The 25,950-nt window shown below is 48.3% G+C and overlaps 1 protein-coding gene and 17 non-coding genes across 21 annotated transcripts; 13 read left to right on the top strand and 5 right to left on the bottom strand.

Moving 5' to 3' along the window:
* Window positions 1-982: 982 nt before the first annotated feature.
* LOC116949643 (importin subunit alpha-1-like) lies at window positions 983-10,701 on the bottom strand. Of its 4 annotated transcripts, none has more exons than XM_032967187.2 (11): window positions 10,600-10,701; window positions 9,343-9,505; window positions 8,133-8,288; window positions 7,710-7,798; window positions 6,166-6,434; window positions 5,964-6,058; window positions 5,556-5,819; window positions 4,016-4,249; window positions 3,271-3,453; window positions 2,451-2,597; window positions 983-1,935 (listed from the first exon to the last, which is right to left on the bottom strand). In XM_032967187.2, the coding sequence occupies exons 1-11, from the start codon at window positions 10,653-10,655 to the stop codon at window positions 1,837-1,839; spliced, it is 1,755 nt and encodes a 584-aa protein (XP_032823078.2). In that variant the 5' UTR covers window positions 10,656-10,701; the 3' UTR covers window positions 983-1,836. The 4 variants fall into 4 exon arrangements, with proteins under 4 accessions (XP_032823078.2, XP_075928541.1, XP_032823079.1 ...); XM_076072426.1 differs by having other exon boundaries at window positions 9,343-9,476; window positions 10,600-10,680; XM_032967188.2 differs by lacking the exon at window positions 10,600-10,701 and adding an exon at window positions 10,513-10,576.
* Window positions 10,702-13,297: 2,596 nt separating this feature from the next.
* On the top strand, window positions 13,298-13,370 carry TRNAR-CCG (transfer RNA arginine (anticodon CCG)). The gene has a single exon. It is a non-coding gene; the product is annotated as a tRNA-Arg (tRNA).
* A 1,554-nt stretch (window positions 13,371-14,924) lies between these two features.
* On the bottom strand, window positions 14,925-14,996 carry TRNAA-CGC (transfer RNA alanine (anticodon CGC)). Its single transcript has one exon. It is a non-coding gene; the product is annotated as a tRNA-Ala (tRNA).
* A 745-nt stretch (window positions 14,997-15,741) lies between these two features.
* On the top strand, window positions 15,742-15,813 carry TRNAA-CGC (transfer RNA alanine (anticodon CGC)). The gene has a single exon. It is a non-coding gene; the product is annotated as a tRNA-Ala (tRNA).
* Window positions 15,814-16,608: 795 nt separating this feature from the next.
* Window positions 16,609-16,680, top strand: TRNAA-UGC (transfer RNA alanine (anticodon UGC)). The gene has a single exon. It is a non-coding gene; the product is annotated as a tRNA-Ala (tRNA).
* A 502-nt stretch (window positions 16,681-17,182) lies between these two features.
* TRNAA-CGC (transfer RNA alanine (anticodon CGC)) lies at window positions 17,183-17,254 on the top strand. The gene has a single exon. It is a non-coding gene; the product is annotated as a tRNA-Ala (tRNA).
* Window positions 17,255-18,036: 782 nt separating this feature from the next.
* On the top strand, window positions 18,037-18,108 carry TRNAA-UGC (transfer RNA alanine (anticodon UGC)). The gene has a single exon. It is a non-coding gene; the product is annotated as a tRNA-Ala (tRNA).
* A 502-nt stretch (window positions 18,109-18,610) lies between these two features.
* On the top strand, window positions 18,611-18,682 carry TRNAA-UGC (transfer RNA alanine (anticodon UGC)). Its single transcript has one exon. It is a non-coding gene; the product is annotated as a tRNA-Ala (tRNA).
* A 474-nt stretch (window positions 18,683-19,156) lies between these two features.
* TRNAR-CCG (transfer RNA arginine (anticodon CCG)) lies at window positions 19,157-19,229 on the bottom strand. The gene has a single exon. It is a non-coding gene; the product is annotated as a tRNA-Arg (tRNA).
* A 935-nt stretch (window positions 19,230-20,164) lies between these two features.
* TRNAA-UGC (transfer RNA alanine (anticodon UGC)) lies at window positions 20,165-20,236 on the top strand. The gene has a single exon. It is a non-coding gene; the product is annotated as a tRNA-Ala (tRNA).
* A 794-nt stretch (window positions 20,237-21,030) lies between these two features.
* Window positions 21,031-21,102, top strand: TRNAA-CGC (transfer RNA alanine (anticodon CGC)). Its single transcript has one exon. It is a non-coding gene; the product is annotated as a tRNA-Ala (tRNA).
* A 638-nt stretch (window positions 21,103-21,740) lies between these two features.
* TRNAA-UGC (transfer RNA alanine (anticodon UGC)) lies at window positions 21,741-21,812 on the top strand. The gene has a single exon. It is a non-coding gene; the product is annotated as a tRNA-Ala (tRNA).
* A 502-nt stretch (window positions 21,813-22,314) lies between these two features.
* On the top strand, window positions 22,315-22,386 carry TRNAA-CGC (transfer RNA alanine (anticodon CGC)). The gene has a single exon. It is a non-coding gene; the product is annotated as a tRNA-Ala (tRNA).
* Window positions 22,387-22,860: 474 nt separating this feature from the next.
* TRNAR-CCG (transfer RNA arginine (anticodon CCG)) lies at window positions 22,861-22,933 on the bottom strand. Its single transcript has one exon. It is a non-coding gene; the product is annotated as a tRNA-Arg (tRNA).
* A 236-nt stretch (window positions 22,934-23,169) lies between these two features.
* Window positions 23,170-23,241, top strand: TRNAA-UGC (transfer RNA alanine (anticodon UGC)). The gene has a single exon. It is a non-coding gene; the product is annotated as a tRNA-Ala (tRNA).
* A 782-nt stretch (window positions 23,242-24,023) lies between these two features.
* TRNAA-UGC (transfer RNA alanine (anticodon UGC)) lies at window positions 24,024-24,095 on the top strand. The gene has a single exon. It is a non-coding gene; the product is annotated as a tRNA-Ala (tRNA).
* Window positions 24,096-25,183: 1,088 nt separating this feature from the next.
* Window positions 25,184-25,255, top strand: TRNAA-UGC (transfer RNA alanine (anticodon UGC)). Its single transcript has one exon. It is a non-coding gene; the product is annotated as a tRNA-Ala (tRNA).
* A 474-nt stretch (window positions 25,256-25,729) lies between these two features.
* Window positions 25,730-25,802, bottom strand: TRNAR-CCG (transfer RNA arginine (anticodon CCG)). The gene has a single exon. It is a non-coding gene; the product is annotated as a tRNA-Arg (tRNA).
* Between the last annotated feature and the right edge of the window lie 148 nt (window positions 25,803-25,950).

Below are 25,950 nucleotides of genomic sequence, written 5' to 3' on the forward strand. Positions count from 1 at the left end.
CAACCCTGCCGCCTGAAGATCATTAGATTCTACATCGGTCACTCAAGACTCACGGTGCCATCAGATAATTAGCATAGATCTCTTACGGTACTGTTTATTTCAATGTGGATATTTTTTGGAAACCCCATAAAATGAAGCTGCCACTTTAACATTCGAATTTAGAAAATTAACTTTCCTACATTCATCGTCACGGAATTGGCCCAAGACCAACGCGGGGTTATTTCCGGTAAAAATTCTGAAAACCCAGGGGGAAGTTGTCTGGGTGAATATTGACACTCGCCTCGCTTTACAAAATGCCACAAATTCTCCTGAACGGCAGCGTAGCAATGCTCTAATGGCACACGCCCTCCATAAAATGTAATATTTAAAAACACGAATACGAGGGTTACCACGTGTCCTGTTTTCCCAGGATAGTCATCGTTTGAGTGTAGGAGCCATTCTGGGAAAAGAATATCGGTACCAGAATTTCCCACAATATTAAATATTAAAGTTTGTGGTCGTCTATCGTGTGAGAATGTATTACTCAAGGGTATGTATGCGGTTACCTGTAGTTCTCTCACCCCCCCCCCCCCTTTTATCGCAATAAGTACTGTTTTGTTTTCCTACCTTAGAAGTGGCAGCTCTTTACAAGTCATTACCATCTCAGAGTACGTAGAGTGATTTTAAAAAGCTGAACGAATTGCCCACAAATCCATAAAACAGGAGGGGAGGGATTGGAACTTGGTCAAAAATTATTAACGGAGTACTGTCCGGGGGGTTTCCCCTCAGTTGACGCGCAGTAGATGCTTTCCAAAATAGGGCACAAATTGGAAACCGCACGAGACAGCCGACTCGCACAGCTCTTTGACCATACTTCACCACACTGGTCACTGCAGGTTGGAGAGTGGGACACCAAGGCAGAGTTGATTGGGGAAAGCCATTTCACATTCTAGGTCAAAATCTGGCCACCACTTAAATTAAAAACCCATTGTAGATGTAAACATTCAAGTAGCAATCTTTATTTGTCATTAACAGTAAAACTTCAGGATACTTAAAACAGTCAATAGAGCTTTGTTATAATTTAAACTTAAATATGTGCTCGGATTTCAAAGCTGTTTAACACCGTTGCATTAGCGCAGACAGCTTTGTGTTTAATGTGCATTGAGCGTTTAACCACAAGCTCCAAAACGTGCCAGTTTCGATGAACAAACACAAAGATGCGGCGAGACTCGCACAGGAAAAAAAGGACTGAAAAAGCACCTCGTCAACCATTAAAGTTGAGACTTCTCAGTCTGGAAACATTACCCAGAATACATGGAACATGCAACTGCAACGCCGATTTAAAGACATCCGATGATCACCAAGACTCCACACTGAGCTCTTGCGAGCGGAGTGGCACCACGGGCCCAGATGAACTAGTTTCCTCCGTTGGTACCACCAGGGAGAGACGGCAAGACCGAAGTTACACCAACCGTCTTTAAAAAGCCAATAAAAAAGCCAATTTGTAAACGACCTTATGTATGAATCATGACATCACAACCCACATATTAGTCATAAACAGAAACGTGCAGCCCCAAAATTCTGCTGTGGTCCATGGACTAGGGAGGATCGGAATTTGACATCGTGCCATATTTTCCAGCGAAGGTGATGTTCAACCTCACTCCACTGCACAAACAGAAAGACATCCTCACCCCTATATTCCCACCACCTCCACCCACCTCTTGGCGCCGAACACGCACGCTTTAGAGAGAGACGACTTGCCGGCGGCATTAAAACCTCTGTTTCGCACTTCCAAGTCACGCGACGGGAGGTGCATAGTTCCCACTACCTCCGCCGTCCCTCCTCCCTGTTGGCAGCTCAGAAGCCGAAGCCACCGTCGTGTTCGTTACTGGGCTGAGTGAACATGTACAGGCTCCCAGTCACCGTCGGTCCCACCAGCTCTTTCCCATCCTCCTCCTCCATGGGGTGCGGGGAAGAAAGCACAACAGTGGCAAGATGTTAACGACCTTTCCTGGCATACAGGAGGCCATGGGTTCCAATCCCAACCTTTATACCTGCTGTATAGTTGGAGTTGGAGTGGTTTCACTCCATGGTCATGTCAATGTCCGAATCCTCCTGGGTTTGTACAGTGTATTTTGCGACTGCTATACATTTCCACGAGCCACTTCGTTGCGCTATCATTTGTGGCCAGGTCGCTTCTGAAAACGCTATTAGCGCAGGAGGATTTTACCTGGTAAAATGGCTATAAGTGGACTATTAACAATTTGTTCGTACGGGCCATGTATAAACAATTTGTGCTACTGCGGTTTTGCGTCGTGAAGGTAGATATGATTGCTGCTCTGGCCCACCAACTTGCAGCTGTTAGAGTGCCATAAAGTACACTTTGTGCCCACCCCCCCCCCCCCTTCAGCACAACTGCTCCCATCGATTGCTCAGAGCAGGGCGACACTGGAGGCTAGAAGAGTACTCACGGTGCTAAAGTATTTGTCGAGGAGTGCGAGCGCCGTCTTGTAAATGGTCTCGTTCTCGTGCATCTGGAGCATCTCCAGGTTTTCCAGCCCCTCGCTCTCCTCCACCATAAGCGTCATGTTCTCCACCTCGCCAATCTTCTCCGCGGCCTTCGCACCACAGCGAACAAGGACGGGGGTCCGGTTTGTAAAACGGCTCTGTTGCGGTCAACCCCAGTGTCGTCATCAAATTGTACCACTGGGTGGTCGCATTGAGAAGAATCCACCTCGCAACAAGAACGTTTAGTTAAACAGCTTTGCGGGCAAGTAGGTTTTTAAAGTATGTATCAAGTTGTTGTTTCACGAATCTGAAGCTCGGCAACGCGTCAGACGTTATGCCAAAATAAAATGCGCAATAACAGATCGGAGTATGCAGCTGGATGCAATGGAGGGAGGATAGGAGTGTATGTTGAACGTCTTTCTTCTTACGTAGCCAACCGTGTTAAAAATCGGAGGTGCGGGGGCAGGACAAACTGAACACAAATAGTTAAATCCAGATTATTTAAAAGTACATAGCTCCCAGTGGCTTCCCAATATTGGAAGAGCGTTCAAGACGGCCGCGATAGCGCATCTGAAAGCACCGTGCAATGCGCCGACCCCATCTTTGTTAGAGGACAGAGCCGAAAGCCACCGCGATCAGAGATGGCACAATGATTTTAATGAGAATGAAGAGAGCACGCATGGCGGTGGGAGCGGGCGAGTGGACCTAACCGGCAAACGGGGCCACCCCCCCCGGTGGGGAGGGCAGCCGTGGCGGCGACGATGACACGCGGGAAAAACCCACCAGGAAGAGGTTCCCCAGCGCGTTGAGCGCCACCTGCACGTTCCTGCTGTCCTTGGAACAGAAGAGGTTCAGGATGGGCTTGAGCACGCCCTCCTGCACGAGGTACACGATCTGCTCCACCGAGCCGCCGTTCGTGAAGTTCGTCACTGCCCAGATGGCCTCGCGCTGACACTTGAAGTCGCCCTGTGGAGGGAATGGATGGACACAGCCCCCCCCCCACCCTCAAACAAAAGGCAATGACAAAGACCCACCACCCCCCCCCCCCCATACAGCCTTTGACTGTTGGCACAAGTCCTGTTAGGTGCACCTATGACGGCTGGCACGGCACATGAGGGGATGGGGGGGGGGGCAGCACCACGCCTGGCCGCCTTCGTCTCCCCAATGGCGATGTTTTTACACACCGCACCAGGTACTCATTTGAGGCCGAAGTCGACTTAGGGGAGGCGGCCCAGGACCGGTTCAGATAATTGTCATCTGTGTTGGCGGTAGAGCAGGAATCTTAACTAAGGATACCGGGGGTACAGTGCAGCACGCTAACCACTAATACTCGGCGGCTCCCCACTACACGACAGTCAATAATATCCACCACTCGCCACTACGTGATGGCGACATCACCACGGTGCCTGTGCCAGGTGTACCAAGAACATCACATGAAGGATCGAAGGCTCCCCGACAGGTCATGGGACAGACCCAGGTATGTATTGGGACTGACCAAGCTGACCGTTCAAGCCCAACACGCACCCACCTTGTCGAGGACGTGAATGAGGTGGGGCACAAGGCCGGCGGCGATGATCTGCTCGATCTGGTCTATGGGGCCAGCCGCCACGTTGGACACGGCCCACGTGGCCTCCTTCTGGATGTTGCTCTTGGGGTGGCGCAGCAGCATGGGGAACATATCGAGGGCACCGGCCTTCAACACCACCTGCGTCTGCTCGTCAGTGCCTGTCACCATGTTTCCGATCGCACGCAGGCATGGGGTCTAGTGGTGGTCGGGGGAGGGCGGCAGCAGACATGAAGGAAACTCGCGGTTATGTCTTTCGCCTTGTACTTGAACCGATAGATGCGAGTGTTGTTGGAGACCATATCCCGGTGGTGGTGGTTGACGGGATCGTTTGGGCAGCCGAAGTCTCTCCAAACCTACGAGTGTAACAAGCAGGTCTGGTCGTCTGCCCGGGTCTTAAAAATGCAACAAACCAACTCAGCCCTGCAGTGTGACCATGGCATTAAGCAGCACAACCAAATGGACGGGTTTGGGGGAGGTGCATCTCAGACGTAGCTCTGCGATACCCACTTACACACAGCCTGTTCCGAAAAACACGTTAGGGGTGCCCACAATATGGATACAAATAAAACATCGATTTTAAATTTAGAAAAAAACCGTTGCATCGTCCGAGCATAATGTAACGTCATTCACGGCCACGCAATGCAAGTGTCATTCCTGCAGGGTGGAGGTGCTGTAGGTTACAAGGGGAAGAGACCCCTGCAGATGCGTTACCCGCACAGTTGCTGAAAGGGCGGCACCCACCTTACATCGTCCCAGAAAAATAAAAAAGACCGCGAGCACAAAACCTTAAAACATCACGGCAGAGTTTAACAGCCACCCCCTGCCAGGTTCATTAAGGGGCAGCTTAGGCAGTGTAGTCCAGGGCCTAGGAATTGAGAACCCACACTTGCATACCAATTTGTACTTTTATACTTTTTAATAAGAAGTGACTGGCTTACCTTTCCTATACTTTGCACTCCTATCATGTTTTAGAATAGTTTGTCGTTGTAACTTGCCGATGCTACCCCTACCGGACATCCGAAAAATATATTTTATAGCTCAGATTCCTCCTCGAGTGTAAAGGATTCCGATTGTGGAGGGCATCACATGCAGCTTTAGAAAAGAGTTGCGCCACAGCACTGGAACGCTGATAATCTCATTGTAAAAATGTGGTCATTAAAAGCCAGAGAAAATTGCTGTCCACCACCACATGAACCATCAGTCCATTCACACCACCCACCCCAAACTGGCCATCTGCACCACCACCACCACCACTCAACTGCCATTCGCCTCCAAGTGGCGGGGGGGGGGGGGGTCACGGGACAGACCCAGGTGCCATGGGTTGACCGACCGAGATGACTGGCAGATGCACCAGCCGTGCTCCCCTGCTGTGGCAACTCACCAAGTTTTAGCCGCCCAGCGCCTTCGCGCGTTGGTCGCAGGCGTCGCTCCCCCGCCCTCTGTTGCGAGGGCGACTGCCTCCCATCCGACCAGCAGCGTCACCACCACCACCACCACTCACCACGACGGCCGGCACGTCGCAGCCCAGCAGTTGGACGAGGCGCGGCGTGACCCCTTGCGCCTGCACCAGGTGGATGCGCTCGTTGGTGCCGTCCGTGAGGTAGGAGAGGGCCCAGGCAGCGTCCGCCTCGATCTCGTGGTCGGCGTGGTGCAGCAGTCGCACCATTGTGGGCAGCAGCATCAGCACCGTCGTTACGCTCGGCGCCGGGTTCTTGTTCCGGCACAGGTTCGACAGAGTCCACGTCAGGTTCCGGAGCAGGCCCACCTGGGGTGGGGGCATAGAATGGCCCAAAAACGACGTGGGTTGCTTTGGAAACATTTACAATAAACCCGTTATCCCAGTTTTATTATGCAGATTGTTCGTTCGACGGAGAGAAGACGATAGGCCAGAGCGGGGAGTGCCACGCACGTGAAATTCGTCGATGTTGCAGTTCTCCAGCAGGGCGACCAACGGACCCACGGCGCCGCTGTTGACCACGAGGTCTCGGTGCTCCGCCCCATCACCTGCAGCAGCACCCAGCATAGAACGCGACAGAGAGAACGCTCCTTCAGCAACTTCGCCACCACCTGCACCGCCCTCCACCACCCTATCCCGGCACCAAACCACGCACCGGCGATGTTGCCCAGCGCCCAGACGGCCTGCTCGCTGATGTGCGAGTGCGGCGAGGAGACGAGGCGCACAAGCGCCGGGACGGCCCCGGCCGCCACCACGATGGCCGTCTGCTCGCCGGTGCCAGAGGCGATGTTGGTGAGGGCCCACGCCGCCTCGAACTGCAGCAGCGGGCAGTCATCGCGATCCAGGCACGCCACGAATTCCGGCACCAGCCCCGCCGCGATTATGTCGTTGAAGGGTGGGTGCTTCTCACGGGATAGCATCTTCCTGCGGGGGCGGGGGGGGGGTGCGAGTTAACCAACACGACAAGCTCAAAACTAAATGAAGTGTGATGTGAAATTTCAAAGTGTCGTCAATTTTACGTCAGCTTTACACAGGAGGTACATCTAGCACAAATTTCACTGAACTCGCCACATTAATTAGGAAATAAAAATAATAATAAATCACGAGATGAGACTATCTATACTTGTTCATAAAGCCTGACACTAGACCGTGCAAACGCAGCAGGTCGGGCCTGGACTAGAGACGAGGCAAAAGTAAAGAGGTCGAGGTTAAGAGGTCGGTGCCATCCTGCACCAGACCACGATTCGTGCAGACTTCACCAGGGAGAGAGCACAATCCACGAATGGATGATTTTACACAATTGCCGGCCGACGAATGATGTAGCGTCGAACGCCTACGTTGCACGGTGTATAAAAGATGCTTGGATATTATTGTAATATTAAAAAGGGACTGCAGGCCCACGAGACTTGCCGGCAATTAGGCCGAGCCTCCAACTAGACCACCAGGGGTCGGCAACCTGCGGCTCCGGAGCCACGCGTGGCTCTTTAAGGACTGCTCCGTGATGGTATTTTATTAAGGACCACAGTCTAGTGTTCACCACGTGGCATTGCGGCTCTTGAAAATAGGGAGTTTCTCACCGAATTCGAACAAAAAAATGGCCCTTTGTTATTTTTGTTGTTGCAGACCCACGAACTAAAGTGTTCTTCATCGATGGGCCTGCGAGCTCCCGGCAGTCCCTGCCGTGCGCACCCCCGCCCTGACCCCCCCCCCCCAACACAAAATGTGAAGCACAGACCCTCATCGTGTTGTCAACCCCCCCCCCCCCCCCCCATGGTTTAAAATGTGTTTGCACCTCACACGGACGAGGTCTCATCAGCGAAAGGATGCCCCTCCCTCCGCTGCTAAAAATTCGTGAACACTGCACTTTGACTATGCTTCCACACTGGGTAGACAACCCCCCCCCCTCCCCCCCCATTATAGCCTGAACATTCTTGGGGCAAGTCCTGGTAAGAGAGCACCCCATGCAAGGTATGAGCTAACACTCGGGAGGTACTCAACTCACACCTCTACCCCACCACACGCAGACCTGCAGACCCACCCACAGTACCATAAACACAGCACTGGACTCAGAGAGCAGCGCCACAAACAACAGGCAGCCAGCAGCAAGATCAGAACCCGGCTCCTCCGCTCCGGTGACCGAACACCTCCCCTCGCCGCTGCGATCCGCCAACCCCCGGCAGAGTCGAATCCCTTCCTCACCGCGCCGCCTGTGTCGCATGCAGCAGTTGCTCAGAGTTGCCGCTCTTCACTCCGCATAGGATGTCGGCGACGGTCATGATGTTGGGGAGCTTTTCTTGCGATCCACGCAACAACAAAAGTCGACGTTTCACGGTTAGACTTGTTTAGCGCTTTGGTTTTTTTGCAAGTTGACCAGGGTACACCACCACGAGTGGGCTTCGGTTTTTTGCAAACGCACGCGCCTGTATGGCTAGGTACCATACGACAGAAGTTCAACGCGCACACGTATGCGATTTTAACACTCCACCACCCCCCCCCCCCCCCCAGATGATTAACCCCAACAACAACCCCCTACCAGATCACAGGCAGACCCCCCTCGCTTAGCGTTCACGCGCGTGCGCGGACACTCGCACACGCCAAAGTCCATGGCACCGCCACCCGTACACATTTGGTGTCGTCCAAGACGGACGAGTAGCGGTCGTCCAGGTCGCCGGGCGGCTCCACCGGCGAGGAGCCCAGGTTGCGACGCTTCATGTGGCCCTCCTCCTTCTTGTTCTTGCGAAGCTCCACAGTCGCCTCCATCCGCTGCCGCCTCAGCTCCTGACCGGGGGGGAGGGGGGCAAATTGCATAGAGAGAACCCGACTAAGGAAGAAAAACCGTGCACGAGAAGAAAGCGCAGCTCGAGAGGCGATGACCGTATTACACGGCGTGTTTGTTTTGTGGGTCCGTCTCCGGGGAAGTACCGGGGGGGGGGGGGGGGGTCTCTCCATGCGGTGGTTAAATGCGCCACGCGTCCCCCCCCCCCCCCCACGGCGACAAACGTGACACGAGGGGGGGAGGGGGGGGTTGCTCGTATTGGATCGGGTTAATGAGCGCAGGAATCCAAACCATGCGTTTAGATTTTTTGGCAGTGCCTATACAATGTCCACGTGTGATGATGCAGCAACTTCGATGGAGCTATTATGGATTGTAGCTGGGTCGCCTGTGGCAAGGAAAACAACAATTCAGCTCAGTGGGCTTCACCTGGCAAAATTCACCACGCCAAAATTAGTTTAAGCAACGCATCAGACACAGCCAGGGACGTATTTCCCAATAGGCACAGTGGGCACAGCCTACGACCGACGAAAAAATATATTTGACCATGTTTTTATTTGTACGACAAAGATATTTTCTTGAATTGATATACTTGTATAGCAAAGATAGGCAGTGTGTAAGCAAAAGCGGCAGTGTCACGTCAACTTCCCCCCCCCCATGGTGATAAATTAACACCGGGAGATAAACCGAGATGTTTTAATTGCAGAAATAAGCAACACCTCCAAACGGTGTTTTTCGCACAAATCTCATTCTCAAATGGGAGAGTAGTGCAGGTGAAAACAAGGCGGCGTTGTTGCAGTCCCTACGGTTGATCAGAGTTTTTTTTGGCATCAGCTTTAGCGAGTGATTGCGGCGGTAGTGACATGGAGGCAGTAGCAGCTGTCTAGAGAGTTAATCACAGACGGCCTAACAAAACAGCAGTGCCTTCTAGGGCCTACAATAACCTTAAATGAGGCCCTGCCTGCAGCTACACCCTTCCCCCACCAAGTCAGACTTCCACCACCTCCTCCTAACTATGGAGCCACGAAGGCGAGCGGAGACCAAGATGGGGAAACTCACGTCCATATCCTTCCCCTTGTACTTGAACCGATTGATGCGCGTGTTGGGGACCTTCATCCGGGACATGATGGTGGTGGCGAGTGGCGGCGGCGAGCGGGGTTGGTTTTTGGGCAGCCACAAGTAGCTTAAACCTGCTGGAGTAGCAGCAAGCAGTCGGGTCCGTCTGCAGTTGTGGGGGGGGGGGGGCTCAAAAACCGCAAACAATACACCTCCCGCCCGCAGTGTGACCGCGCCAAAAATTCAAACGGCGCCACCCAAGGGAAGGGAAACGGGCGAGGGGGTGGGTGGGCGCGTCTCGGACGTAGCTCTACGATACCCGCTTCCGCGCGGCCCGTTTCTCCAAACGCTTTAAAAGGTTGCCCACAATGGGGTTACGAACACAAATTTGGATGTTATACTTTTTTTACAAAGTTAACCTAATGTTCGCCAGGTGTCACAGTAATTTTACGACCACGACGCGATTGCTACGGATTCGACTCGCACCGTCTTTTCTTGCAACATTCTTAATACAGGTCCCTGCAGGGTGGGATGGTAGGAACATTGGAATTTTTACACCCAACAGCACGAGATTTCACTTCGTTAAAGTATTGAAAGGGGACGGCCGGACACATTAATCTATTGCAGGCCGGTACACTCAGTTTACAACTTCATTCCTACCAGTAATAGCGGCCACTAGCGGTTGGCGGAGTCTCCACCGCCCATTACACAACGTTTCGGAACTTGCAACAAAAACCCCACGCAACGCGTCACATTACACACGAGCTCAAACATCGACATTTGTCATCGATTATTTGGCTGCGTTTCGCCTCTGATGGAGTTGCTCGGACCCGATCCGTTCGATTCTCGGAAGCCAAAGTCAGGTGTTGTACGTGGACGGTGCATTGCAGACGCGTGATCACCATGCACCACTCATAGTACAAGCGGCTACGGTGCTGTGCTGCAAAATCCAATGTTGTGTTGTACTGTAATTGACCGTCTACGGCTTCCCTTCCCAACGTCTCCAAGCAAGCACGGACCAGCGAGACGTATGCTCATTCCGCCGCCACCAACACGACCCATACAAAAAACGCATAGCAACGCGTGGAGGGAGGCACACATCCAGCAGTGGATTGACAATGTCCTCGTTCTGTGGAAAGTACTAGGAAAAAAAATCGAGAAGGGCTTACTTACACGGCCAACACACACACACACACCCTCTCTTCCCCCTCCTTGTGCCAGGCTAGATACACTTTGGACAAGGGGCTATTATCGTCTTACCGGGCACGGGGGGTACGCCTACGTGAGTTGAACCAGCAATAAGCCACGTGGGCCATTCCCCCCCCCCGGCCACGTGGAATTTAAATACCCCACTGCTCGCCCCCGATTGGCCGACACCTCGGCTCGGTGTACCGATTGGCGAGTCGGAGATTCTGGTTTTTCACGCCTGGCCGCAATTTTGATGAAACTTGGAAAGAGGGGTGGGGGTGGAGGGAGATGGAGGTGGGTGGGGGGGACGTGGTTCTATAAGTAACCAGCGCACGTGGTTCATCAAGACTCCAGCGTCTCGCAGTCGGTCTTGATTATTTATGATTAGTACACGGGCCGGAGCAGAAATTGCGACCATCCGAAAGATGAGCGGCCGCATCTTGCGTCGTGAGTGGTCGCGATGGATATTCCGCACCTCCGATTAGCACGGCCAACTACGTACGGGGCGAAATAAGTTCAACAAACACACGTATACATACATTTTACACGGTTAATATGAATTCAGTATTTGATAACCCCCTCCCACTCATTTCACACGGGAATCGCATAATTCACTATTATTGGCCACAGCAAAGCATTGGAATCGCTGATACTATGTATGTAGAACTTCTTTCTCACCGTACGTAGCCAACCGTGCTAATCGGATGTGCTGTTGCCGCCTCGTGCAGCTGGTAGCCGAAATATCTGATCCAGGGTCATGGACTGCACCACTATCACCTTGCTCTCCGTTGATATGCGAATTCAGTCGCGAGGCGCTGCACGCGCCTGATGATTGCAAAACAGGTCTCACGTTGCCAGAGAGAGCTTGAATCGGCCACCTACCTGTACGTTGATTAACGCGTCAACAGCCGACATTCACGAAAGTGCGCCAGGCTCGGTGCACTTTGAGGCTCATTGTAACAAAGACAAAGATCGCCCTATAGCCTTCACAGACTGTTGGGGCAAGTGCTGTTAGCGAGCACCTATGAAGGCCGGTACAACACACGAGGGGGTTGGTGGCCAACACCACGCCCGGCCACCTTTGTCTCCCTAGTGGCGATGTTTACACATCGTACCAGGTACTCATTTGAGGCTAAGTCGACCTAGGGGAGGTCCAGGACTGGTTCAGATAATCGTCCCCGGTGTTGGTAGCCGTTTCGTCCGGGTTCGAAGCGCAGCTGCACTACCGCTCCAGTTGGAACACCCACGCATATATACACACACGCACACGCGTGCACACGTACCCACGCAGCACGTCCATCATTTCCAATCAGCGTTGTCTACCACACTCAAAGACAAATATCCCCTCCCCCCCCCACTGTATAGCCTTTAACAGACTGTTGGGGCATGTGTTGTTAGCAGCGGGCAGCATCAATGAAGGCCCGCACAGCACATGAGGGGGTGGAGGAGGAACACGTGGATGACGAGAGAACACGCACGCGCAGGGTAGAGACATCGTCGTCACGCTGATATTCATCCAGGAGTGGATCGTGGTGATGACACTGGGAGATACAGGAAGAGGAACACGTGGATGAGAGAACACGCACGTGCAGGGTAGAGACATCATCGTCGCGCTGATATGCATCCAGCAGTGGATAGTGGTGATGACACTGAGAGAGAGAGACAGGAAGAAGAACACGTGGATGAGATTTAGTGTGCTGATCTGCATTGAAAAATGTTGATACTCCTACTGATGCTCCTGCTATTGTGGAGTGACTCATGCAGCCAGCTATTGTCTGCAGGGTTTGGTGGTACATGTTGTTTATGCCGTTTATTGTGAAATTTCGGTCACAGTTCCTTTGATCACTGTTACATTGCTTTTATGGCTTTATTTTGGTGATTTCAAAAAGTTTTTTTGGTTTGGCCATTTTTGTTTGTTGTAGTACGGAACTAGACTGATGGCTTTAATATAAATTTTCTTGTGGTTGTTGTTGAGTTGCATCCCACTGGGATTTTTGCACACAGCGTTGGTATACCGTGCTTTTCCTGGAAGTTTTTGCTGGTTTTTTTCCTGGATTTTTCTGTTTGCGCGTAGTCACTTTAAGATGTTTTCGTGTTCATATTTTTAGTTTTTTTGTTTGTTGCGGTTGCACCCGATTCAAGAGCCAAATGGCTTACAGGGCTATACCAAATAAATGAAATTGAAACATTTACTGCTCAGAGAAGTCAACGGTGCTTGGAGAAGCGGGACGCGTTCCGGCCAGTGAGAGACGATAGCCCGAAGGTCGCGAGACTAACAGCGGAGTGCCAGCCAATGGAGGGAGCGCCCAGAAAATTGACTTGCCACGTGGATTGTTACAACGCATTGACATTTTGCGATGACCACAATAAACATTTTATTTTACCACGTAAGGCTCACTGAGCTATGAAGCTCTTTCATAGAAGCGACCCGGCCACAAATGGCAGCGCGACGAAGTGGTTTATCATCACGTGAACATTTCTAGCAGGAGCCCAAACACTCTAAACGCGCGTCGATCCTAAATGTGGAGGGGAAACCCCGGAGGACCCGGGAGAAAAATCTACGCGAACACGGAAAAAGAGACACGCAAACCCCAAAACAAACCGGCGTCAGGGTCATGATCGAACCCACGACATCCTGCATACCAGGCGAGGAAGTTAACATCTCGCAACCGTGATGCTTTGACGACGGCTCGGGAACATTTTCATTCAGCAGTGGATTGATCATGGCTGGTGGTGATGATGACCCAAATGAGACACCTTGCCAATGCCTGGCCCAGTGGCCTAATGGATAAGGCACCAGCCTCCGGAGCTGGGGATTGTGGGTTCGAGTCCCATCTGGGTCGTTCTTTTTTATTTTATTATAATTACGTATACAGTTTAACTTGATATTAAACACAAGTCCGTGAGGAATATAGACCACAGCTTTATACGTTACTGTTAATAGCTAGATGTTTATGAAAGCAATTACAAGTTTTATACATTACTATAATTCAACATGTGATTTTTTTTATTTACGATACAATATATACAAAAAACTCAACACGTTCGTCAATAACGCCGTAGCATTAAAATAAAATAAAAAGTTAGAGGTGACGTTTCGGGCAACGACCCTTCGTCATATGTTACCAAGAAGTGCCGCTACCCTAAACGTAGCCAGTAACATATTTTCCACTTGAGGGCCACACAGTGTTGTTGTTGAAGAATTAGTTGAGGCTGTTGTGAACAAAATCAGAATCTTGATTTAGACTGGAGGAATCCTGATGAGCCATGAAGCTATTTTTCTACAGATGTTTAGTGTGGGCCGGGTCAACAGTTAACTCTGCTCATGCACCATTGCCAACGGAGCATCACCACCACCACCACCAAATGACGCGTTTACCGTAACAGCATTAGTTGTAAATATTTACGCGCAGAAATGTTTTTTTTTTAATACGCTTCTCTGTTGAAACAAACTCAACAGTTGACGTGCAAGTCGATGGGAATCAGAACTCCGTTCGGAGTCCTGAGCCACAGCGGTGGAAACTCCACATTCCCATGGTGCATAACAGTTGACTCCGCGGGACAACTGCTGACTACTTTCCACAAATTGTTACTCGGTTTACACGCACCAGAGAGATAGATGATACTGTGAACGTTGAAGCATGTACCACCACCATCATCAGCCGTGATCTATCCATTGATGGATGAAGGAAGCGCTTCAATTTTGCCCTACGTTACTTTACCCGGAGCATCGACGAACAGACCCAAAATACCTCCTGCAGGGGTTCTCTCTCCTGCGAATGCGCCATCCGCCAACGGTGACGGGAACGAGAAATGGCAGGGCTGCACCTTTGCACCAATACATTGTAGATGTTCGTGCACGGGCACTCCGAATGCATACGATTGTCTGAGCCTCCCAAGCGCGCGCGATGGGCGAAAGGATCCTCCGCACGATGCCTTGCTGGAAACTCGTGTCCTCTTGTCTCGGCGGGTCGTGAAGTCCTTCTGGCCCAGCCCTGCTGGACATCGGTGAAAAATGGCTTGATAGCTCATCGGATTCCTCCGGTATAAATATAAAGATTCCCGACTCTGATCTGTTTTGAGTTCCATTCGGAGTTTCCTACTACGACCAGCAGAGGGAGACGTGTTCCGATTTTACAAACGAGTCGAGTCAATGTTCAACCACGGTGAGAGAGACCCCAACAGCGTGCATTGTATGTTACTGGAGCAAGAGCAAGTTCGTGATAGCAAACACATTTATCCTAAAAGTTTAGTTCTTATTGGCTCACGTTCACGATAATCAATGTGCCGCGTCTCCCCTCCCCTGCCCCCCCATTACAGGGAAAGAGGTCATTCAGTTTCCGCATTCAACTTTCGTTTAAAAGCTTCAAATGAACATTAAAAAAAATAATCCCACGTGGAGATGCCGGGGATTGAACCCGGGGCCTCACACATGCGAAGCGTGCGCTCTACCACTGAGCTACATCCCCACCACACTGGCACAATCTGAACCCAGTAACGTGACGTTGTTATTTTGACCTTTCAACTTTTTTTTTAATTTACCAGGCCAGGACCACTGAGCGAAATAGCTCTTTATATAGAAGCGACCTGGCCACAAGTGATAGCTCAACGACAGTGGCTTATCGTCACGTGGAATAGTATAGCAGCAGCCAATTACTCTAAGCGCGCGTTTCTAAATGTGGAGGGAAAACCTGACGGAGCCGGACAAAAAAGAAACCCACGGGGAGAGAAAGAGAGACACGTAAACCCCAAATATTCAGCAGCAGGCGTCAGGGTGGGGATCGAACCCACGACCACCTGCCGACCCAGCGAGGTAGTTAACATCTCGACACCACGGCGCCCCCTGTCGGGGTTGTTGCCTGAGTTGAAGAATGATCAAACCAAAACAGATGACAAATGTAACCACAACAGCGAAGCAAATATAAATCAGAGAAAAAAAACAACACAACGGTATTATTGGACCCATCAAAATTTAAACGTAAATCAATGTTGAATACTCTCATACATTTCCCTGTACTGTACAGTGTAAGATGGTCCGGGCAGATTAATTTAGGCTGATCGAAGCACAATTGCATTTAAGTTACAGAAACCTTGAACGTATATTGCAAAGGGTGGCCAACAGGAGAGTGAGTGGGGTGACAAGGGAGAGGAAGAAGCTGGTGACGAAGTTTCACCCCGTACCTGGGTGGGACTGCGCCAAGATAGAACCAGAATGGGGATGTAGCTCAGTGGTAGAGTGCACGCTTCGCATGTGTGAGGCCCCGGGTTCAATCCCCGGCATCTCCACGGGGTGACATTTTGCCAGTGGCCAATTTTACTCACAGCAATATGCGTGTCCTGGAAAAAACGCCTGCTTGTTTTCATTAATAATGGTTGTGGAGCACAGATCCAGAAGCCCAACGTATCACACGGTCAGCAATGAACAGCACTACAATCAAAGTTGGAGTCGATAAGAGTTAACACATTCATAGAAAATGAAAGGGCTATTAGACATGATATCGTAGGATGTACTTCCAATTTCGAACAGTGCGTGGAAGAAGCCGAGAGAAAAGTGTAGTGACCTGTTGAGTTGTGGTCGAACGGAGTGGGTGAGACGAAAATCAGTCTGCAGTCATCATCGCAGCAGGATAACTCAACGAGCAGAATTATATCAGGATACTTGGGAGATTTTCTTGAAAAGAGGAGAGGTAAATTATGCCTAGGTAATTGATTGGCAAATCATATTGTGATTTGAATAAGAAAGATGATCGTTGAATTTTTGGTAAAACACAAAAGACCCAGATGGGACTCAAACCCACAAACCCCAGCTCCGGAAGCTGGTGCCTTATCCATTAGACCACTGGGCCATATTCATCAAGCCGTGTGTTTTTTGTGATGACCCCTAATGTGGATGAGAAGTCACTTTCATGGTCTTCTCAAGTAGCCCCGGAAATGCTTGCTTCCAAGTGCCGCTATCTAACAACCGGGAAAAGTAACAGATCTGCGAGATTTCCGAGTAGATTCTTCAACTCAGGCCATGACTCCGATAGCCCCCTTACACAACGAGGTCACGTTACTGGGTTCAGACTGTGCCAGTGTGGTGGGGATGTAGCTCAGTGGTAGAGTGCACGCTTTGCATGTGTGAGGCCCCGGGTTCAATCCCCGGCATCTCCATGTTGTAAGCTTTCATTTTATTCCATTATCCTCAAAAAAGGTTGAATTCCAAGATCAATTGGCTGTGTCCATGTCCCTGTAATAGGGGTGCACATTATCGCTCGAAAATATTACCCTATATGAAGGATACCTTAGGATGAATTTGTGGTTATTTCTGGATCATGCTATTTGTATAAATCACGATGAACACAGTGATCAAATGGTTTACTTAAACATCTGGAGATGATAACAAATATTTACAAGTATCCAGAACACTTTTATTTCCGAAGTTAATACTTCGAAGAATAAATAAATTGAGAAAGCATTAGAGTATCCATCCACATTTATGCTTGTTATTTATTTTAGTTTCAAAGCAATACATGTTGCTTGGACTCTGCAGACTCGATGGGTATAGGGCCCAGGGCCAACAGGAGAGTGAGTGGGGTGACAAGGGAGAGGAAGAAGCTAATGACGAAGTTTCAGCCCATACCTGGATGGAACTGTGCCCAGGTAGCACCAGAATGGGGATGTAGCTCAGTGGTAGAGCGCATGCTTCGCATGTGTGAGGCCTCGGGTTCAATCCCCGGCATCTCCATGAGATGACATTTTGCCAGTTGCCAATTTTACTCAAAGGAATATACGTGGTCTGGACAAAACGCTTGTTTGCAATCGTTATGGTTGCTGAGCACAGATCCAATAGCCCAACATTTCATATGGTGAGCAGCACTACAATCAAAGTTGGAGTCGATAAGAGTTGACAAATTTTTGGAAATTAGCAAGGTTATTAGACTTTATATCGTAGGATGGACATCCAAATTCGAGGAGTGCGTGGAAGAAGCCGAGAGAAAAGTGTTGTGACCTGCCGAGTGTTGGTCGAACGCATTGGGTGAGACAAAATCAGTCTGGAGTCCTCATCGTTGAAGGATATCTCAACAAGCAGAATTATATCAGGATACTTGGGACATTTTCTTGAAAATAGGGGAGGTAAATTATGCCAAGGTAATTGAATGGAAATCAAATTGTGATTTGAATAAGAAAGATGATCGTTGAATTTTTACCAAAACACAAAAGACCCAGATGGAACACGAACCCACAATCCCCAGCTCCAGAAGCTGGTGCCTTATCCATTAGGCCACTGGGCCATTTCTTTCCAGTCGTGTGTTTTTTGTGATGACCCCTAATGTGCATGAGATGTCACTCTAATGGTCCGCGGAAGTTGCCCCGGTAATACTTGCTTCCAAGTTCCGCTATCTAACAACCGGGAAAAGTAACAGATCTGCGAGATTTCCGAGTAGATTCTTCAACTCAGGCCATGACCCCGATAGCCCCCTTACACAACGAGGTCACGTTACTGGGTTCAGACGGTGCCAGTGTGGTGGGGATGTAGCTCAGTGGTAGAGCGCACGCTTTGCATGTGTGAGGCCCCGGGTTCAATCCCCGGCATCTCCATGTTGTAAGCTTTCATTTTATTCCATTATCCTCAAAAAAGGTTGAATTCCAAGATCAATTGGCTGTGTCCATGTCCCTGTAATAGGGGTGCACATTAACGCTCGAAAATATTACCCTATATGAAGGATACCTTAGGATGAATTTGTGGTGATTTCTGGATCATGCTATTTGTATAACTCACGATGAACACAGTGATCAAATGGTTTACTTAAACATCTGGAGATGATAACAAATATTTACAAGTATCAAGAACACTTTTATTTCCGAAGTTAATACTTCGAAGAATAAATAAATTGAGAAAGCATTAGAGTATCCATCCACATTTATGCTTGTTATTTGTTTTAGTTTCAAAGCAATACATTTTGCTTGGACTCTGCAAACTCGATAGGTACAGGGCCCAGGGCCAACAGGAGAGTGAGTGGGGTGACAAGAGAGAGGAAGTAGCTGATGACGAAGTTTCAGCCCATACCTGGATGGAACTGCGCCCAGTTAGCACCAGAATGGGGATGTAGCTCAGTGGTAGAGCTCATGCTTTGCATGTGTGAGGCCCCGGGTTCAATCCCCAGCATCTCCATGAGATGACATTTTGCCAGTTGCCAATTTTACTCAAAGGAATATGCGTGGTCTGGACAAAACGCTTGTTTGCAATCGTTATGGTTGCTGAGCACAGATCCAATAGCCCAACATTTCATATGGTGAGCAGCACTACAATCAAAGTTGGAGTCGATAAGAGTTGACAAATTTTTGGAAATTAGCAAGGTTATTAGACTTGATATCGTAGGATGGACATCCAAATTCGAGGAGTGCGTGGAAGAAGCCGAGAGAAAAGTGTTGTGACCTGCCGAGTGTTGGTCGAACGCATTGGGTGAGACAAAATCAGTCTGGAGTCCTCATCGTTGAAGGATATCTCAACAAGCAGAATTATATCAGGATACTTGGGAAATTTTCTTGAAAATAGGGGAGGTAAATTATGCCAAGGTAATTGAATGGAAATCAAATTGTGATTTGAATAAGAAAGATGATCGTTGATTTTTTACCAAAACACAAAAGACCCAGATGGGACTCGAACCCACAATCCCCAGCTCCGGAAGCTGGTGCCTTATCCATTAGGCCACTGGGCCATTTCTTTCGAGTCGTGTGTTTTTTGTGATGACCCCTAATCTGGATGAGATGTCACTTTAATGGTCCGCGGAAGTTGCCCCGGTAATACTTGCTTCCAAGTTCCGCTATCTAACAACCGGGAAAAGTAACAGATCTGCGAGATTTCCGAGTAGATTCTTCAACTCAGGCCATGACCCCGATAGCCCCCTTACACAACGAGGTCACGTTACTGGGTTCAGAGTGGGCTAGTGTGGTGGGATGTAGTGTGAGGCCCCGGGTTCAAGTGTGAGGCCCCGGGTTCAATCCCCGGCATCTCCACGTGGTGACATTTTGCGAGTGCAAAAATTTACACAAAAGGAATCTGCTTGGCCTGGACAAAACGCTCCTTGTTTTCATTCTTTATGGTTGCAGAGCAGAGATCCAGAAGCCCAACATGTCATACGGTTAACACTAAACAGCACAGCAAACAAAGTTGTAGTATATAAGAGTTAACATATTTATAGAAATTAGAAACGTTATTAGATTAGATATCGCAGCATTTACTTCCAAATTCGAACGGTGCGTGGATGAAGCCGATGCTTCAGCAGTTTTGTTCTTGCTGTGGATGTCCCACCTGATGACGATTTGCTTGTGTTGCGATCGAAACGTAGTGATCAAATGGTTTACTTCAACATTTGGAGATGAAAACAAGTGCTTAAAGTATCCAGAACTTTTATTTCCGAATTAAATGTGAAGAATAAATAAATTGGGATAGCATTATCGTATCCATCCACTTGTATCCTTGTTATTTATTTTTGTTTCAAAGAAATACATTTTGCTCGAACTCTGTGCAGACTCGATAGGTACAGGGCCCAGGGCCAAAAAGAGAGTGAGTGGGTGACAAGGGAGAGGAAAAAGCTGCTGACGAAGTTTCACTCCGTACCTGGGTGGAACTGCGCCCAGTAAAAGCCAGAATGGGGATGTAGCTCAGTGGTAGAGTGCACGCTTTGCATGTGTGAGGCCCCGGGTTCAATCCCCGGCATCTCCACGTGCTGACATTTTGCCAGTGGCCAATTTTATTCGACGGAATATGCCTGGCCTGGACAAAACGCCTCCTTGTTTTCATTCATTATGGTTGTGGAGCACAGATCCAGAAGCCCAACGTATCACACGGTCAGCAAGGAACTGCACCCCAATCAAAGTTGTTGTCGTTAAGAGTTAACATATTGATAGAAATTAGAAATGCTATGAGACTTGATATCGTAGCATGACGTCCAAATTCGAGCAGTGCGGGGAAGAAGCCGAGAGAAAAGTGTTGTGACCTGCCAAGTGGTGGTTGAACAGAGTGGGTGAGATAAAAATCATTCTGGAGTCCTCTTCGTTGAAGGATAACTCAACGATCGGAATTATATCAGGATACTTGGAAATTTTTCTTTAGAAAAGTAGAGATCAATTATGCCTAGTTAATTGAATGGGAAATCAACTTGTAATTTGAAGAAGAAAGATGATCGTTGAATTTTGACCAAAACACAAAAGCCCCAGATGGCACTCGAACCCACAATTCCCAGCTCCAGAAGCTGGTGCCTTATCCATTATGCCACTGGGCCATATTCATCAATTCGTGTGTTTTTTGTGATGACTCCTAATCTGCATGAAATGTCACTTTCATGGTCTTCTCAAGTAGCCCGGGAAATGCTCGCTTCCAAGTGCCGCTATCTAACAACCGGTATAAAGAACAGATCTGCGAGATTTCCGAGTAGATTCTTCAACTCAGGCCATGACCCCGATAGCCCCCTTACACAACGAGGTCACGTTACTGGGTTTAGAGTGGGCTAATGTGGTGGGGATGTAGCTCAGTGGTAGAGCGCACGCTTCGCATGTGTGAGGCCCCGGGTTCAATCCCCGGCATCTCCACGTGGTGACATTTTGCCAGTGCAAAAATTTACACAAAAGGAATATGCGAGGCCTGGACAAAATGCTCTTTGTTTTCATTCTTTATGGTTGCAGAGCACAGATCCAGAAGCCCAACATGTCATACGGTCAACAATAAACAGCAATGCAACCAAAGTTGTAGTATATAAGAGTTAACATATTTATAGAAATTAGAAACGTTATTAGATTTGATATCGCAGCATGGACTTCCAAATTCGAACAGTGCGTGGATGAAGCCGATACTTCAGCAGTTTTTTCTTGCTGTGGATGTCCCACCTGATGACGATTTGCTTGTGTTGCGATCGAAACGTAGTGATCAAATGGTTTACTTCAACATTTGGAGATGAAAACAAGTGCTTAAAGTATCCATAACTTTTATTTCCGAATTAAATGTGAAGAATAAATTAATTGGGATAGCATTATAGTATCCATCCACATGTATTCTTGTTATTTCTTTTTGTTTCAAAGAAATACATATTGCTCGAACTCTGTGCAGACTCGATGGGTACAGGGCCCAGGGCCAACAAGAGAGTGAGTGGGGTGACAAGGGAATAGGAAAAAGCTGCTGACGAAGTTTCACTCCGTACCTGGGTGGAACTGCGCCCAGCAAAAGCCAGAATGGGGATGTAGCTCAGTGGTAGAGCGCACGCTTTGCATGTGTGAGGCCCCGGGTTCAATCCCCGGCATCTCCATGTTGTAAGCTTTCATTTTATTCCATTATCCTCAAAAAAGGTTGAATTCCAAGATCAATTGGCTGTGTCCATGTCCCTGTAATAGGGGTGTACATTAACGCTCGAAAATATTACCCTAAATGAAGGAAACCTTAGGATGAATTTGTGGTGATTTCTGGATCATGCTATTTGTATAACTCACGATGAACACAGTGATCAAATGGTTTACTTAAACATCTGGAGAGGATAACAAATATTTACAAGTATCCAGAACACTTTTATTTCCGATGTTAATACTTTGAAGAATAAATAAATTGAGAAAGCATTAGAGTATCCATTCACATTTATGCTTGTTATTTATTTTAGTTTCAAAGCAATACATTTTGCTCGGACTCTGCAGACTCGATGGGTACAGGGCCCAGGGCCAACAGGAGAGTGAGTGGGGTGACAAGGGAGAGGAAGAAGCTGATGACGAAGTTTCAGCCCATACCTGGATGGAACTGCGCCCAGTTAGCACCAGAATGGGGATGTAGCTCAGTGGTAGAGCGCACGCTTCGCATGTGTGAGGCCCCGGGTTCAATCCCCGGCATCTCCATGAGATGCCATTTTGCCAGTTGCCAATTTTACTCAAAGGAATATGCGTGGTCTGGACAAAACGCTTGTTTGCAATAGTTATGGTTGCTGAGCACAGATCCAATAGCCCAACATTTCATATGGTGAGCAGCACTACAATCAAAGTTGGAGTCGATAAGAGTTGACAATTTTTTGGAAATTAGCAAGGTTATTAGACTTGATATCGTAGGATGGACATCCAAATTCGAGGAGTGCGTGGAAGAAGCCGAGATAAAAGTGTTGTGACCTGCCGAGTGTTGGTCGAACGCATTGGGTGAGAAAAAATCAGTCTGGAGTCCTCATCGTTGAAGGATATCTCATCAAGCAGAATTATATCAGGATACTTGGGAAATTTTCTTGAAAATAGGGGAGGTAAATTATGCCAAGGTAATTGAATGGAAATCAAATTGTGATTTGAATAAGAAAGATGATCGTTGAATTTTTACCAAGACACAAAAGACCCAGATGGGACTCGAACCCACAATCCCCAGCTCCGGAAGCTGGTGCCTTATCCATTAGGCCACTGGGCCATTTCTTTCGAGCCGTGTGTTTTTTGTGATGACCCCTAATGTGCATGAGATGTCACTTTAATGGTCCGCGGAAGTTGCCCCGGTAATACTTGCTTCCAAGTTCCGCTATCTAACAACCAGGAAAAGTAGCAGATCTGCGAGATTTCCGAGTAGATTCTTCAACTCAGGCCATGACTCCGATAGCCCCCTTACACAACGAGGTCACTATAACTGGGTTCAGACTGTTACAGTGTGGTGGGGATGTAGCTCAGTGGTAGAGCGCATGCTTTGCATGTGTGAGGCCCCGGGTTCAATCCCCGGCATCTCCATGAGATGACATTTTGCCAGTTGCCAATTTTACTCAAAGGAATATGCGTGGTCTGGACAAAACGCTTGTTTGCAATCGTTATGGTTGCTGAGCACAGATCCAATAGCCCAACATTTCATGTGGTGAGCAGCACTGCAATCAAAGTTGGAGTCGATAAGAGTTGACACATTTTTGGAAATTAGCAAGGTTATTAGACTTGATATCGTAGGATGGACATCCAAATTCGAGGAGTGCGTGGAAGAAGCCGAGAGAAAAGTGTTGTGACCTGCCGAGTGTTGGTCGAACGCATTGGGTGAGACAAAATCAGTCTGGAGTCCTCATCGTTGAAGGATATCTCAACAAGCGGAATTATATCAGGATACTTGGGACATTTTCTTGAAAATAGGGGAGGTAAATTATGCCAAGGTAATTGAATGGAAATCAAATTGTGATTTGAATAAGAAAGATGATCGTTGAATTTTTACCAAAACACAAAAGACCCAGTTGGAACACGAACCCACAATCCCCAGCTCCGGAAGCAGGTGCCTTATCCATTAGGCCACTGGGCCATTTTTTTCCAGTCGTGTGTTTTTTGTGATGACCCCTAATGTGCATGAGATGTCACTCTAATGGTCCGCGGAAGTTGCCCCGGTAATACTTGCTTCCAAGTTCCGCTATCTAACAACCGGGAAAAGTAACAGATCTGCGAGATTTCCGAGTAGATTCTTCAACTCAGGCCATGACCCCGATAGCCCCCTTACACAACGAGGTCACGTTACTGGGTTCAGACGGTGCCAGTGTGGTGGGGATGTAGCTCAGTGGTAGAGCGCACGCTTTGCATGTGTGAGGCCCCGGGTTCAATCCCCGGCATCTCCATGTTGTAAGCTTTCATTTTATTCCATTATCCTCAAAAAAAGTTGAATTCCAAGATCAATTGGCTGTGTCCATGTCCCTGTAATAGGGGTGCACATTAACGCTCGAAAATATTACCCTATATGAAGGATACCTTAGGATGAATTTGTGGTGATTTCTGGATCATGCTATTTGTATAACTCACGATGAACACAGTGATCAAATGGTTTACTTAAACATCTGGAGATGATAACAAATATTTACAAGTATCCAGAACACTTTTATTTCCGAAGTTAATACTTCGAAGAATAAATAAATTGAGAAAGCATTAGAGTATCCATTCACATTTATGCTTGTTATTTATTTTAGTTTCAAAGCAATACATTTTGCTCGGACTCTGCAGACTCGATGGGTACAGGGCCCAGGGCCAACAGGAGAATGAGTGGGGTGACAAGGGAGAGGAAGAAGCTGATGACGAAGTTTCAGCCCATACCTGGATGGAACTGCGCCCAGGTAGCACCAGAATGGGGAATGGGGAATGGGGATGTAGCTCAGTGGTAGAGTGCACGCTTTGCATATGTGAGGCCCTGGGTTCAATCCCAGCCATCTCCATGTTGAAAGCGTTTATCTTATTCATTTTTCCAACAAAGGTTGACTTCCAAAATCAATTGGCTGTGTCCATGTCCCTGTAATAGGGGTGCACATTAACGCTCGAAAATATTACCCTATATGAAGGATTCCTTAGGATGAATTTGTGGTGATTTCTGGATCATGCTATTTGTATAACTCACGATGAACACAGTGATCAAATGGTTTACTTAAACATCTGGAGAGGATAACAAATATTTACAAGTATCCAGAACACTTTTATTTCCGAAGTTAATACTTCGAAGAATAAATAAATTGAGAAAGCATTAGAGTATCCATCCACATTTATGCTTGTTATTTATTTTAGTTTCAAAGCAATACATTTTGCTTGGACTCTGCAGACTCGATGGGTACAGGGCCCAGGGCCAACAGGAGAGTGAGTGGGGTGACAAGGGAGAGGAAGAAGCTGATGACGAAGTTTCAGCCCATACCTGGATGGAACTGCGCCCAGTTAGCACCAGAATGGGGATGTAGCTCAGTGGTAGAGCTCATGCTTTGCATGTGTGAGGCCCCGGGTTCAATCCCCAGCATCTCCATGAGATGACATTTTGCCAGTTGCCAATTTTACTCAAAGGAATATGCGTGGTCTGGACAAAACGCTTGTTTGCAATCGTTATGGTTGCTGAGCACAGATCCAATAGCCCGACATTTCATATGGTGAGCAGCACTACAATCAAAGTTGGAGTCGATAAGAGTTGACAAATTTTTGGAAATTAGCAAGGTTATTAGACTTGATATCGTAGGATGGACATCCAAATTCGAGGAGTGCGTGGAAGAAGCCGAGAGAAAAGTGTTGTGACCTGCCGAGTGTTGGTCGAACGCATTGGGTGAGACAAAATCAGTCTGGAGTCCTCATCGTTGAAGGATATCTCAACAAGCAGAATTATATCAGGATACTTGGGAAATTTTCTTGAAAATAGGGGAGGTAAATTATGCCAAGGTAATTGAATGGAAATCAAATTGTGATTTGAATAAGAAAGATGATCGTTGATTTTTTACCAAAACACAAAAGACCCAGATGGGACTCGAACCCACAATCCCCAGCTCCGGAAGCTGGTGCCTTATCCATTAGGCCACTGGGCCATTTCTTTCGAGTCGTGTGTTTTTTGTGATGACCCCTAATCTGGATGAGATGTCACTTTAATGGTCCGCGGAAGTTGCCCCGGTAATACTTGCTTCCAAGTTCCGCTATCTAACAACCGGGAAAAGTAACAGATCTGCGAGATTTCCG

The sequence above is a fragment of the Petromyzon marinus genome, chromosome 37, assembly GCF_048934315.1.
Source record: "Petromyzon marinus isolate PM22_M1 ecotype Great Lakes invasive population chromosome 37, UKy_Petmar_22M1.pri1.0, whole genome shotgun sequence".
Classification (NCBI taxonomy): domain Eukaryota; kingdom Metazoa; phylum Chordata; class Hyperoartia; order Petromyzontiformes; family Petromyzontidae; genus Petromyzon; species Petromyzon marinus.

What these genes read in the sequence shown, in the direction of transcription:
- LOC116949643 (XM_032967187.2), bottom strand. Translation starts at nt 10,655, where the DNA reads ATGGCCCACGTGGCTTATTGCTGGTTCAACTCACGTAGGCGTACCCCC. An exon ending in GGCGCTGGGCAACATCGCCG is followed by an intron (nt 6,059 to 6,165) that starts GTGCGTGGTTTG and finishes GTGCTGCTGCAG; the next exon opens with GTGATGGGGCGGAGCACCGA. An exon ending in GCAACATCGACGAATTTCAC is followed by an intron (nt 5,820 to 5,963) that starts GTGCGTGGCACT and finishes CCCCCACCCCAG; the next exon opens with GTGGGCCTGCTCCGGAACCT.